We start from the raw sequence: 12351 nt of genomic DNA on the forward strand, positions 1-12351 counted from the left end.
GACCATATTAGCCCAAGAGAGAGAAATAAACATGCCCTAACACATTTTGTCTTTGTACCCTGAAAGTAAAGTATATGAACGCTTATTTGCAAAGTTTTATTTAAACAAATTCTATAACATTTGCAACCAATGTCAAATTAATAATTTATGATTCTATTTACACTTCTACTCCCAAGGCTATTTAGAGTAAGAGATTATAACTTGATTGTGGCCCTTTGAAAATAACAATTTGTTTTTAGTGATTCACATGAATTACCTAGGCTCAGCAAACATGTTCATGCACTCCTAAATCAAAACAGAAGATTTCACTTAAATATTTTGCCTTGAAAACAAAATCTAAAAAGAAGCACGAGTCATCAATTTTCAAATAGTTTATCTCTTTGTTGAATATTTATTCAATCTTTAGCTATTACTCTGTCAAGAAATAAGTAAATAAATTATATTCTTTCCAATCAAGTCATTGTACTATGTACTATGTACTATGATTTAAGTGGCAAGAATTTCTATGAAGACTTTTAATAGGATAATTAGAGTAGGAACCATTTTTATGAAAAAAAATTGTGAGATTACTTTTATCTAGTGTGAAGGTCTTAGATCATTTATGAGAGTCCCCAAAACGTAATATGAACATCATTATTCCTCATGCAAGGTCCTGTAGTGTCTTATAGAATAACCCCAGAGGAAGATTAAATACAAGCCTATACTATTCATAGAATATAAGGCACCACAAACTAGTGATCTTTCCAGTTTGACTGAATCACCTCTTCAAAAGTTTAATTTGACCAAAGAAATAAATTACAGCAAGATATGTCACTATTGAAGCCATCTCTTCAGACTGCACTTGTACTACCTTAAAATATCATGTCTTCCATGAAGTTGAAGGAAGTAGTAAAAATAAATATGTACCAATATCAGTAAAAACTCATCTGGGTATTCACCACCCAGAAAACCAAAAGATAATATCCATATATAGTAAATATACATGTTACTCATGAAAAACTGAAAATGCCCACCTAGCTGCTGGGATAACTCAACCAAAGTTACCAGGCATATAGTTAAAATTATTTAACAAGTAAGTATATGGCATATTTCTGGGGCTCCAATTCAGTAACTGACAAAGGCAAAGCTGGTGACCTATTTTTAAACCACAGGCAAAGCTATTCTCTTGTGGAAACATGTGAGCTTGCTGACACTGGTGACTGTGTCTGATGCTAGCAGATGAATGTACACCAACTACATCTGCTCTTCATCATTCCCTTTATACAAAAAGGGGATACAAGGGTCCCTGAAAAATAGTGACCATCTCTTAGCAAGAAGGTAATAAATTAAGGGCATAAATCATGCAAAAATGAGATATACGTGGTCAATTCAGGGATTTATTTTGTGTGATTATGCAAATTTGTTATAGAGGTTTTGTTTAACTTTTTCTGGTCCAGTTCTGGGGGAAAGGAAGAAAATATAATTTTTTGCTAATTGAAAGAAAGTTAAATTTTTAAAAAAGGAAGGAAGGGAGGGGAGAATGGGTGAGAAAGAAAAAGAAGGAAAAAGGTAAGGAAAGACAAAAGAAAGAGAGGACGAAAGAGAGGAAGAAGGTAAGGAAAGAAGAAAGAGGGAGAAAAAGAGGAAGGAGGAAGGAAGAAGAAAGAAAAGGGAGAAAAGGAGGAAGGAAGAAGGGAGGGAAGGAACAAAGGAAGGAGGAAAGGATGGAGGGAGGAAGGAAGAAAGAAAGGGAGGGAAGAAGGAAGAAGGGAAGGAAGGAAGGAAGGAAGGAAGGAAGGAAGGAAGGAAGGAAGGAAGGAAGGAAGGAAGGAAGGAAGGAAAATGAAAAAAAAAGAATGCTAAAGTGCAGAAATGGAGTTTTTGTTCCCAAAATTAGGAGTGACAGTGAGTATCTGATAGTGATTCTTGTTTCCATGAAAGGAAGTTCTAAAAGCTTCTCTTTCACCCAAAAGGAGATGATCTAATATGAGGCAAATATTCAATAGCTTTATTATTGAATCAGGTTGAAAGCTCCAAAAAATGCAATCAGAATTATAGCTTCAGAACCATTAGAAGGGACATTAGAGGCTAACTAAGTCAACTTCTTCATTCTACAGAGAAGAAAACTGAGGCCCAATAAGTTGAAATGATTTGTCTATGGTTACACACTTAGTAAGTAGCAAGTAAGCTGGGACACAAACCAGGATTTTCTTAGTTCATTTCCAAGGCTCTCTTTCAATCTTGCATGCCTCCCTCACTCATATGCAAGAGGCCATTTTTAGGAAGGGAGACACACACACACACACACTCACACTCACACTCACACTCACACACTCTCTCTCTCTCTCTCTCTCTCTCTCTCTCTCTCTCTCTCTCTCTCTCTCTTTCTCTCTTTCTCCCCCCCTTACTCTTACTCTTTCTTTATCTCTGTCTCCAACTTTGTCTCTGTCTCTCTCTTTGTGCCTCTTGTCTCTCTCTCTTGCCTTGTCTCTGTTTCTGTCTCTTTGCCCCTGTGTGTGTCTCTGATTTTTTCTGTTTCTCTCTGTGTCTCTGTCTCTGTTTTTCTGTCTCTGTGTATGTGTGTGTGTGTCTAAGAAAAAAAAATTAACAATTAAATTTGATTGCAACAGCAGTATCTCTTTAAAATACACCCAGGAGCTCTAAATATAAGAGTAAATATTTCTCTTAAAAGTCAGTATTTCATATCTGTAAAATATCAATAAGACTGAGCCAGAATCTACTTTTCAGAAAAGGATGACCAGGTACTTACAAGCGTTCCAATTGCTTCAGATCTTGGAAGGCCCCTCTTTCTATCACACTGACCTGGTTTTCTTCAAGATGCCTAGAATCACAGAAATAACAACAGTCAGGATAGGGTTGGTTTCTGCCTATTACTTGCTCCACACCCATGTTAGTGGAAAGGTCAGTGGCCATGCCCAAAGGTCCCAGGTATATTCTTTCTTGTTCAATATTGAAAAAGTTTTGGGTTGGTTTTATTTTTGGGGGGATAGGGGGAAGGGAAGTTAATCACTTCCCTACCAGCTCAGCACCACGGTAACCGGGGGTTTAACCGCCCGCACACTTCTACCTGACAGATTGGTTTCCATGCATCTATTTTAAGAATGTTCCCAGCAAATGTCCCCCCAAGCACTGCAGGGTGTTGCAAAGAAAAGAAAGAGGGAAAGCTGCTCCTTTTAAAAGCCACAAAAATAATCAGCATCTCTCTACCTGGCGCTCCTTTCCTCTAAGGAGTTTAAAACACTTCACATAAACTATGCTCACTCTAGACCCTTAGGAACATTCTTATTGAGGTAAAGTATTTACTGAATACTGACCACAGCTAAAGGAGTCATCCAGATTCCAGACTCCTCTGTCTTATAATGGACACAATTCCATTGTGAAGTGATAAAAGAGCAAGCAAGTCGTTAATTATTAAATGGACAATCTGACCCTTGAAGAGAAAAGTTAGATCTTTTCAACTCCAGTTTTGTGTTCTATCTATAGCCCAGCTTCTTAAATTGTGGTTCTAATACCATGTGGGATCTTGTAACCGAATGAAGAGATTGTGAAATATGATTTATTATCAATAAATTCTTGACTTGTATACTTATTTTACATACCTATATACCCAGGGTAAGGTAAAAATTTCTCAGGCAAAAAGGGGTTGCGGTGGATAGTTTAAGAAACTCTGACCTATAGTACTCTGAAATGACCAAAACAGACAAACCAATTCTCCCCCCAAATAACTTAAGGGAAATCTAAACTCTCTTGTTGTATGAGTTTGATTTTGTTAGGGTCATTTTAATCTTCCTGAGGGATTAAACCCTTCTATTATTTCAACTTCAATGTACAAGAAAACATTTGTTTTACTAACTTAATAAAAAAAAAAAAAAGAAATATGGTGGCAGCTTAAAATGGATTAAATGACCACAGGGAAGGGAACTATGAATGAGACTGCTGCATATTCTTCTGCATGTGACTGTTCCAGGGCCAGGTCAAAATGCTTGGCTTTCATGGGGTCTATACAGGATTTAGCAGAGAGCCTTTAGCTTCTGGTGAGCTGCACCCTAAGGATTCTTTTCTTTTCTTTTTCCTTCCTTCCTTTGTTCCTTCCTTCATCCTTCCCTCTCTCCTTTCTTACTCTTTTCTTTCCTTCGTTCCTTTCTTCCTTGCTTCCTTCCTTCCTGTCTCTTTTTTTTTTCCCCAGAAAGGAGAAGCTGAGACAGGCTGTGAATTTCTCTAGTGAAGGCAATGGAAAAAAGATCTGCTGGAGGAGATATGAGGAAAACTAGGAAAGCCGAGTTATCATTCTTCCAAGAAGTCAAAGACAAATAAGAGTGGGCCACAACATATATAGCACTGGATATGAAAGGAAGGGAGGAATTAATGCAAAAAAAAAAAAAAAGACAAACACATACTGAATGTAATCATAGAATTTTATAGCTAGAGCAGACTAGTTAATAAAAACCCTTTATTTGAAAAAAAGAATAATCTGAGGCCCAGAGAGAGAAAGTCATTTTTCTAAGGTCACACAGCTTATTCATAGCAAAGTCAGGTGTCCTGTCACCAGTGTCTTTTCTCTTTCTCCCCCACTCTCCCCTGCGAGGAATAATGCACACAGATACGTGCGTGCATGTGCACGCACACACACATACATACACACACACACACACACACACACACACACACACACACAAGCATCCATGTCAGAAAAGGAAACATTAAGTGAAATTTCTTTGTTGCCAAAAAAAATCTCATAGATGTAGAAGTCAGAAGACCTTATAATACTTGATTTAGTGCTTTTACTCACAACAACATAGTGAGGTAGGCAGTACAAGTATTTTGATCCCCATGTAATAAATGAGGAAAGAGAATTTTTTGAGAGATTACATGACTTGTCCACCAATCACACTGCTGATACATGCAGGAGTTGAGTCTCAGATAAAAATTAACACTGTAAATTCAGAAATCTTTTGGAATGTTAAAGGATTCAAATTAAATCATCCTGTTATGGAAAGCACAATTTTATTGAACTTGTAAGTTTGTTAGTTTGTGATTCCCCACCCCTAAATCAATAAAATAAGTCATAATATTTGGTGGTGGTATTTTCTAACTTTTCCACAAGGCCCAGATTGACAACAGCTGAGCACTCATGTCACATTCAAGCTAATTTTCTGGAGAGTCCTCTCCCAAACCTCCCATGGAGCACTCCCCCTGCCCAACTTATTTTTGTGCCAACCACTAGAATACCCTTGACTCTTTTTCACAAGAAGGAGAAAACTGCAACATTATGTAATTGAAGAGAAATGAACCAGATGTGTGACCTTGGAGAAATCACCAAACTCAGAAATATGAGCATCAGTTCCTGTACCTATAAAGTGACAGAACTGAATTAGATGATGCCTCAATTCCCTTCACTTTTAAAATTCTGTCATACACAATTCAAGGTCACTTCTAACTCTAACACTGCATTCTAAGGTCCCATTCTGCTCTACCATTCTACATTTTATGTAATAAGTCCCTTCTAGTTCTTAACATGTTCTGATCTCATAACATCACATCCAGAAGTCTTTGCTAAAATATCCATGTTATTTTCCAGGTTCTACTTGGAAGGTCATCATCCTGAATCTATCTTAGTAGCAAATACATTTGGAGGCAAAAGGTTTAGGAAAGCATACAAGGAACCAGAAGGCACTGGACACTAGGACAATTAGTTTGTCATGCCCCGAGTCTGCTCCAAATTAGGACAACACAGACTTTGCTCATTTTCTGCTTTTTTAGCATTGTTGTTTTTTAGTTTTAACACTGAATTAGACTCGGAAATTGTCCACATGTGATGATGGCCAGGGAAGATTTTAACTCTTTTATTGACCCCATTTGGGATAAAGCTGGTTCCCACATTTTCAACATAGCAGAATCCTTGCGACATATTATTCAGAAAGGGAGGCTAATTGATACCACCAGAAGAATTTTTCTCCTGCTCCCTTCCCTTCCTCCAACCTCTCAAGAAAATGAACCCTTATTGGGCAATCTATAAGTCTTCTCCATGAATGGATTTCATTTTGCAGAAAATTATAATGGGGATGAGGTTGAAGTTCCCCAAACCATTTCATCTGATCTTGCCCCTTCACCTGCACAACATTAACAGTCCTATGTGGCAAATGGGGTGGTAAGTTAAAATTATTCAAGAGTATTGATTTTTTTTGGCTTCACTGCAAACTGTAAATAAGAAGCAGATATGGGGAATGTGATGGGGTGTGATGAAAGCTTTTCAAAGAGAGTAGTTGTCTAGGTTACTCAAGCTAGAAAGAATACATTGAGTTAAAATATGGCTGAAATGTCTGAGTATTTTACTAGTGTTTGTTAGAAAGTATTTCAGTCACCTTATGTAGCAGTCTTTCAGTGTAAAAGGGGGCCATTTGAATTAAATTGTCTTAGAGTAGATAAAGCAGATAATAAAACACAGCATATTCACACAGTCTATGAACAGGCAGGGACATTTTTGGCACGGCTTATCAAACAGAAAGAATGTCCCAATTAACTCAGGAGATAAAGTGCTGAAAAAGGAATGCTGTAGACCATCCAGAGGATATTAATACAATCTTTTGCGATTATTTTAAACTTTCTATTTGCTAAAAACAGATATGAGAATTGGAATTTTTATTAGGTTTTCAAATGCAGTAGGAAAAAAACAAAGCTCTGTGCTTTGTGTGTATGCATAGATACACACACGCGCACATACACACATACATGCATGCACGAGCATGCACACATACATGTGTACATGCACGCACGTGTGCGCGCACACGCGCACGCGCACACACACACACACACACGAGCATTCATGCCAGAAAAGGAAACATTAAGTGAAATTTCTTTGTTGCCAAAAAAATTCTGATAGGTATAGAAGTCAGAAGACCTTCCTGTGTTCCCCTCATCCCATTTTTTTATATTAAAAAATATCTATCCCACTGAAAGAAAATTCAGTTCATTAGCTGGCCAAATACCTGGGATGAGAAAATTGTTATTCTTATTTCTTTTCATTAATTCATTTAAAATAATGCTGTCACAATTCACTCTAGTTCCAAAATTTAGTTCAAATTTCCATCCTGATCAATTGGTAATGCAAACTATTTTACAGTTTATTTACAATAGAAAAAAAAGAGTTTAGATGTCATAAGATTCTTCAAAAATCTTATCTCATATGATTCTAGAATTAGGAATGGCTTTTTTAAAAAAAACACCTTGTTAGCTTGAAGTTTGTAGAATCCTAAAATGTTAGAGCTCACCTCAAATGGAATAAGCGTTTGAGAAGGAGACATTGAAAATCCTGGAAGGCTTAAGGAATTCCACAAGAGTATATATGACTATCTGTTGAGATGCTGGAAGACAGAATTCATGTTCTGAGGAGTGTCTCAGTGATCTCTGGGTTTTCTTTCAACTCTACAATTCTATCATTCTAGAAGAATCATGAGAAACCATCTATACCAACGGACAAGGACACTACACAGAAAGTCATAATGCTAAAGCCAGTTACGACAGGCAGTTATATGGTTGCTGTGAATAGTTTGTTTGTACATAGCTATTAGATTGTGAGTTTCTCATGCTGCTCATGTGGAATTTCCAAATGGAAACTGCTTATAACAGGCCATAGTGGATAAAGGGTTGTTTTTAGAGGTAAAAAAAATCTGGGCTCACTACACACCTCTCAGCTTGGTTAAGATGACAGGAAACAATAATGATGAATGTTGAAGGGAATGTGGGAAAATTGGGACACTAATACATTGTTGGTGGAGTTGTGAATGGATCTGACCATTCTGGAAGGCAATTTGGAACTATGCTCAAAGAGTAATCAAACTGTGCATATTCTATGTTTCAGCAGTGTTTCTATTGAGCTTGTATCCCAAAGAAATCTTAAAGTAGGGAAAGGGACCCACATATGCAAAAATGTTTGTGGTAGTCCTTTTTGTAATGGCAAGAAACTAGTAACTGAATGGATACCCATCAGTTGGAGAATGGCTGAATATATGAATGTTATGGAATATTATTGTTCTGTAAGAAACAATCAGAAGATGATTTCAGAGAAGCCTAGAGAGACTTACATGAACTGGTGCTAAGCGAAATGAGCAGAACCTGGAGATCATTGTACATGACAACAACAAGATTATACGATGATCTATTCTGATGGACATGACTCTTTCTAACAATGAGATGATTCAGACCAGTTCCAATGATCTTGTGATGAAGTGAGCCATCTACACCCAGAGAGAGGACTGTGGGAACTGAGTGTGGTTCACAACATAGCATTTTCACTCTTTTTGTTGTTGTTTGTTTGCATTTTATTTTCTTTCTAGTTTTTTTCTAGTTTGTTTTGATTTTTCTTGTGTGGCACAATAATTATATAAACATGTATGCATATATTAGATTTAACATATATTTCTACCATGTTTAACAAATATCGAACTACTTGCCATCTAGAGGAGGGCATGGGGGAAAGGGAGGAAAATTAGAACACAAGGTTTTACAAGGGTTAAAGCTGAAGAATTATCCATACATATGTTTTGAAAAATAAAAAGCTTTAATAAAGAAAAAAAATTTGGGTTCAAGTTCTTTGATTGTATATTTGTGGGAAAGGCACTTAACCTTACTGCTTTAAACTAGAGTCATTTTTTTTTTCAATTGTGTTTGACTTCTCATGAGCCCATTTGGGGAAAAGATAATAGAGTGATTTGCCATTTCCTTCTCTAGCTCATTTTATGAGGAAACTGAGGCAAACCAGTTTAAGTGACTTGCCCAGGGTCATACAGTTAGTAAGTGGATTTGAAATCTGGGAAATAGTCTTCATGACTCCGGTCCTGGCACTCTATCCACTGTCTCACCTAGCTGCTCTAAGTTAAACTTAGAGATGGAGGCTGGATTCCTGCACTCTGTCAATGGGGAAGTTTCTACAATTAGAGTTCCCTACTTTGATGACATTGGGGGAAGGGTTTAAGCATTTATTAAGTGCTTACTTTATGCCAAGCACTGTCCTAAGAACTTTACAAATATTATCTCCTTTGATCCTCTCTAAAACTCTGGAAGGTAGGTGCTATTGTGATTCCCAATTTACAACTGAAAAAACTGAGGCAGACAGAAAAAATTTAGAATCGTCCTGGGTCATACAGCTCATAAGTGTCTTCCTGACTCAGCCTTAGCATACTATCCACTATACCCTTTTACCTGCCTCTAAAATATCCATATTCATTCCTTCCATGGGAGAAAGGAGGGGAGGAAACAAACATTTATGAAGCAACTGCTATACCTTAGGCACCGGGAAACATATTTTACAAATATTAGATCATTTGATTACAGAAGTCTTTTGCTTCTATCACCTCTGTGCTTAGCAATATTTGAGAGGCTTAATTTTTACATTTCTGGGACTTTAGGAAAATAGCTTAGGAAGTCTCCAAGAACCATTCCTGAAACTCTCTAGGGCTTGGACTTTTCAATCAGCATCTGCTGGTTTTTAGAGAGGGGAAAAATCTTTCACTTCTCAGCAACCAACCATAGTTGTTAACTGCTTTTTTTTTTTTAAGCAAGAACTATGGGTATTCACTGGGTGCTTTGTGGAAGCCCTGAGGGAAAAGAAAGGTAACAGTTATTGTAACCCATTCTCTTTTTAATGCAGAGACTGGGCAAGAAATAATAGTACATGTAGGAGGGAAGCTGTTTGGCTAGGCAGCCTGAAGTTATTGCTAACAGCATGACAGCAGGAGATGGTGATCTGCTTGCTCATACAACCTCCTCTTTTCTTTAAAACTAGGATACTCTTTCCCCTCTGGTTTGACTGAATTCTGTACCACTGGCCCATAGGAGATGGTATATTTAATCCAGGCCACCAAGCGAGGATAAGGAACAACATCCCACAATGCTGTTATAAATCTGTGTCTCTTTCAGCTCATATGATATATATCCTGTGTGGTGAGTTTGAGACTTGGGTGGTAGGGAATCATGTGTGCTCATTGTCCCCATAAGATGGTCAGCCATGTTACTTACAAAACTCGGAGATTCTTGAGCCCTGCAAAGTCTGTCTTGGTGATTCTGGTGATATTATTTCTGTCCAGGTCACTACAATTTAAAAAAAAAAAAAAAGGTAAGATTTTTTTTCAAGCCATACTAGTAGTTTACATTACTATAGCACTGTAGAATATAACAAGTACTTCTCTCAAACATGTTGTAAGGTTATGCAGGTGTGAGATTTCTAATTATTTATTTTTTAGACTGGACCCATCATATCACTGGCACAGTCACAAAGAATTCCCCTCTATTAACACAAATTATTTTCTGCTATTTATAATTTTAGTTTTCTGTGGCAAAGGTTAAGTGATTTAGAGTCCCACTTTTTATGTCCAAAACTGGACTTGAACTCAGGCCTTCCTGACTCTGAATATGACTTTCTATCCACAATTCCAGGTTGCCTCTTGGCCCAAGTATTACTATCCCCATTTTACAGATAAGAAAACTGTAGCTGTACAGGATTAAATGATTTACAATTCTCCCTTCCACATCACAATTTTCTCTATTGCAATTTCAGTTATCACAGGTCAGCGTAAAAAATTAAATGGTAATTGTTGGAGAGTTTTGCAGAAACCACAGACAACATGTGAAGACAGCAGATGATATGGAAAAAGTTCTAAAGAAGAAGTCTGACAAATAAAACTAATGCAAACAAGATTAGAAGGAAAGCAACAAACTGGGAAAACATTTTCACAGTTAAAGGTTCTGATAAAGGCCTCATTTCCAAAATATATAGAGAACTGACTCAAATTTATAAGAAATCAAGCCATTCTCCAATTGATAAATGGTCAAAGGATATGAACAGACAATTTTCAGAGGATGAAATTGAAACTATTACCACTCATATGAAAGAGTGTTCCAAATCATTATTGATCAGAGAAATGCAAATTAAGACAACTCTGAGATACCACTACACACCTGTCAGATTGGCTAAGATGACAGGAAAAAATAATGATGAATGTTGGAGGGGATGCGGGAAAACTGGGACACTATTGCATTGTTGGTGGAGTTGTGAACGAATCCAACCATTCTGGAGAGCAATCTGGAATTATGCTCAAAAAATTATCAAATTGTGCATACCCTTTGATCCAGCAGTGTTTCTATTGGGCTTATATCCCAAAGAAATACTAAAGAAGGGAAAGGGACCTGTATGTGCCCAAATGTTTGTAGCAGCCCTGTTTGTAGTGGCTAGAAACTGGAAAATGAATGGATGTCCATCAATTGGAGAATGGCTGGGTAAATTGTGGTATATGAATGTTATGGAATATTATTGCTCTGTAAGAAATGACCAGCAGGATGAATACAGAGAGGACTGGCGAGACTTACATGAACTGATGCTAAGTGAAATGAGCAGAACCAGGAGATCATTATACACTTCGACAACGATATTGTATGAGGACATATTTTGATGGAAGTGGATTTCTTTGACAAAGAGACCTGAGTTTCAATTGATAAATGACGGACAAAAGCAGCTACACCCAAAGAAAGAACACTGGGAAACGAATGTGAAATATCTGCATTTTTGTTTTTCTTCCCGGGTAATTTATACCTTCTGAATCCAATTCTCCCTATGCAACAAGAGAACTGTTCGATTCTGCAAACATATATTGTATCTAGGATATACTGCAACATATCCAACATATAAAGGACTGCTTGCCATCTAGGGGTGGGGGTGGAGGGAGGGAGGGAAAAAAAAATCGGAACAGAAACGAGTGTCAATATAATTATTAAATAAAAATTAAAAAAAAAGAAAGAAAAGAAGAAGTCTGAATATTTTTCTTCTTTTATGAGGTGTTTATAGTATCTTATTATAAAATATTAAGCTTTTGGTCATAGGGTAACTTATGCAATATTATACAAACATACAAAGATGCATATATGTATATATATGTATATAATACATTTCTGAGATGTTTAAAGTTTCTAAATTTTTTCCGTGACATCCACTGGACTTTGTGTCTTCTGACTTGTTCTAATCCACTTTCCATGATATGATACTATTTCTCACTACAAAAAGATTTTCAATCTAGGTGAGCATAAGAGCTTTGATTCTGCAAGCATTCCAAATAAACACTATGTATCAGGCTACAAATATTTATTAAGCATTTACGATGTGTCAGGTACTGTATTAAGAACTGACAGTACAAAGAAATACAAAAACAATCCCTATCCTAAAGAAACTCATATTCTAAGGAGAGGGAAAACATGAAAACCACATACATGCAAGATATATACAATACTAATATAAGTTACTGTATAAGGGTACAAGGAGGCAGAAAAGATTTTCTCCTGAAGGTGAAATTTGAAGTGAGTTTT

The 12351-nt window shown here is 36.8% G+C and overlaps 1 protein-coding gene across 3 annotated transcripts in view; it reads right to left on the reverse strand.

The window, feature by feature from the left end:
• The window catches only part of SLIT3 (slit guidance ligand 3), a 778163-nt gene that overhangs the window by 713480 nt on the left and 52332 nt on the right, over window positions 1-12351 (reverse strand). For all 3 annotated transcript variants that reach the window (XM_051978878.1, XM_051978877.1, XM_051978879.1), the window contains exons 2-3: window positions 10015-10086; window positions 2750-2821 (exon numbers count right to left, since the gene is read on the reverse strand). In XM_051978878.1, the coding sequence (XP_051834838.1) occupies window positions 2750-2821; window positions 10015-10086 (144 nt within the window). The remainder of the gene's footprint in view (window positions 1-2749; window positions 2822-10014; window positions 10087-12351) is intronic.

Source organism: Antechinus flavipes, chromosome 2 (genome assembly GCF_016432865.1).
Source record: "Antechinus flavipes isolate AdamAnt ecotype Samford, QLD, Australia chromosome 2, AdamAnt_v2, whole genome shotgun sequence".
NCBI lineage: Eukaryota > Metazoa > Chordata > Mammalia > Dasyuromorphia > Dasyuridae > Antechinus > Antechinus flavipes.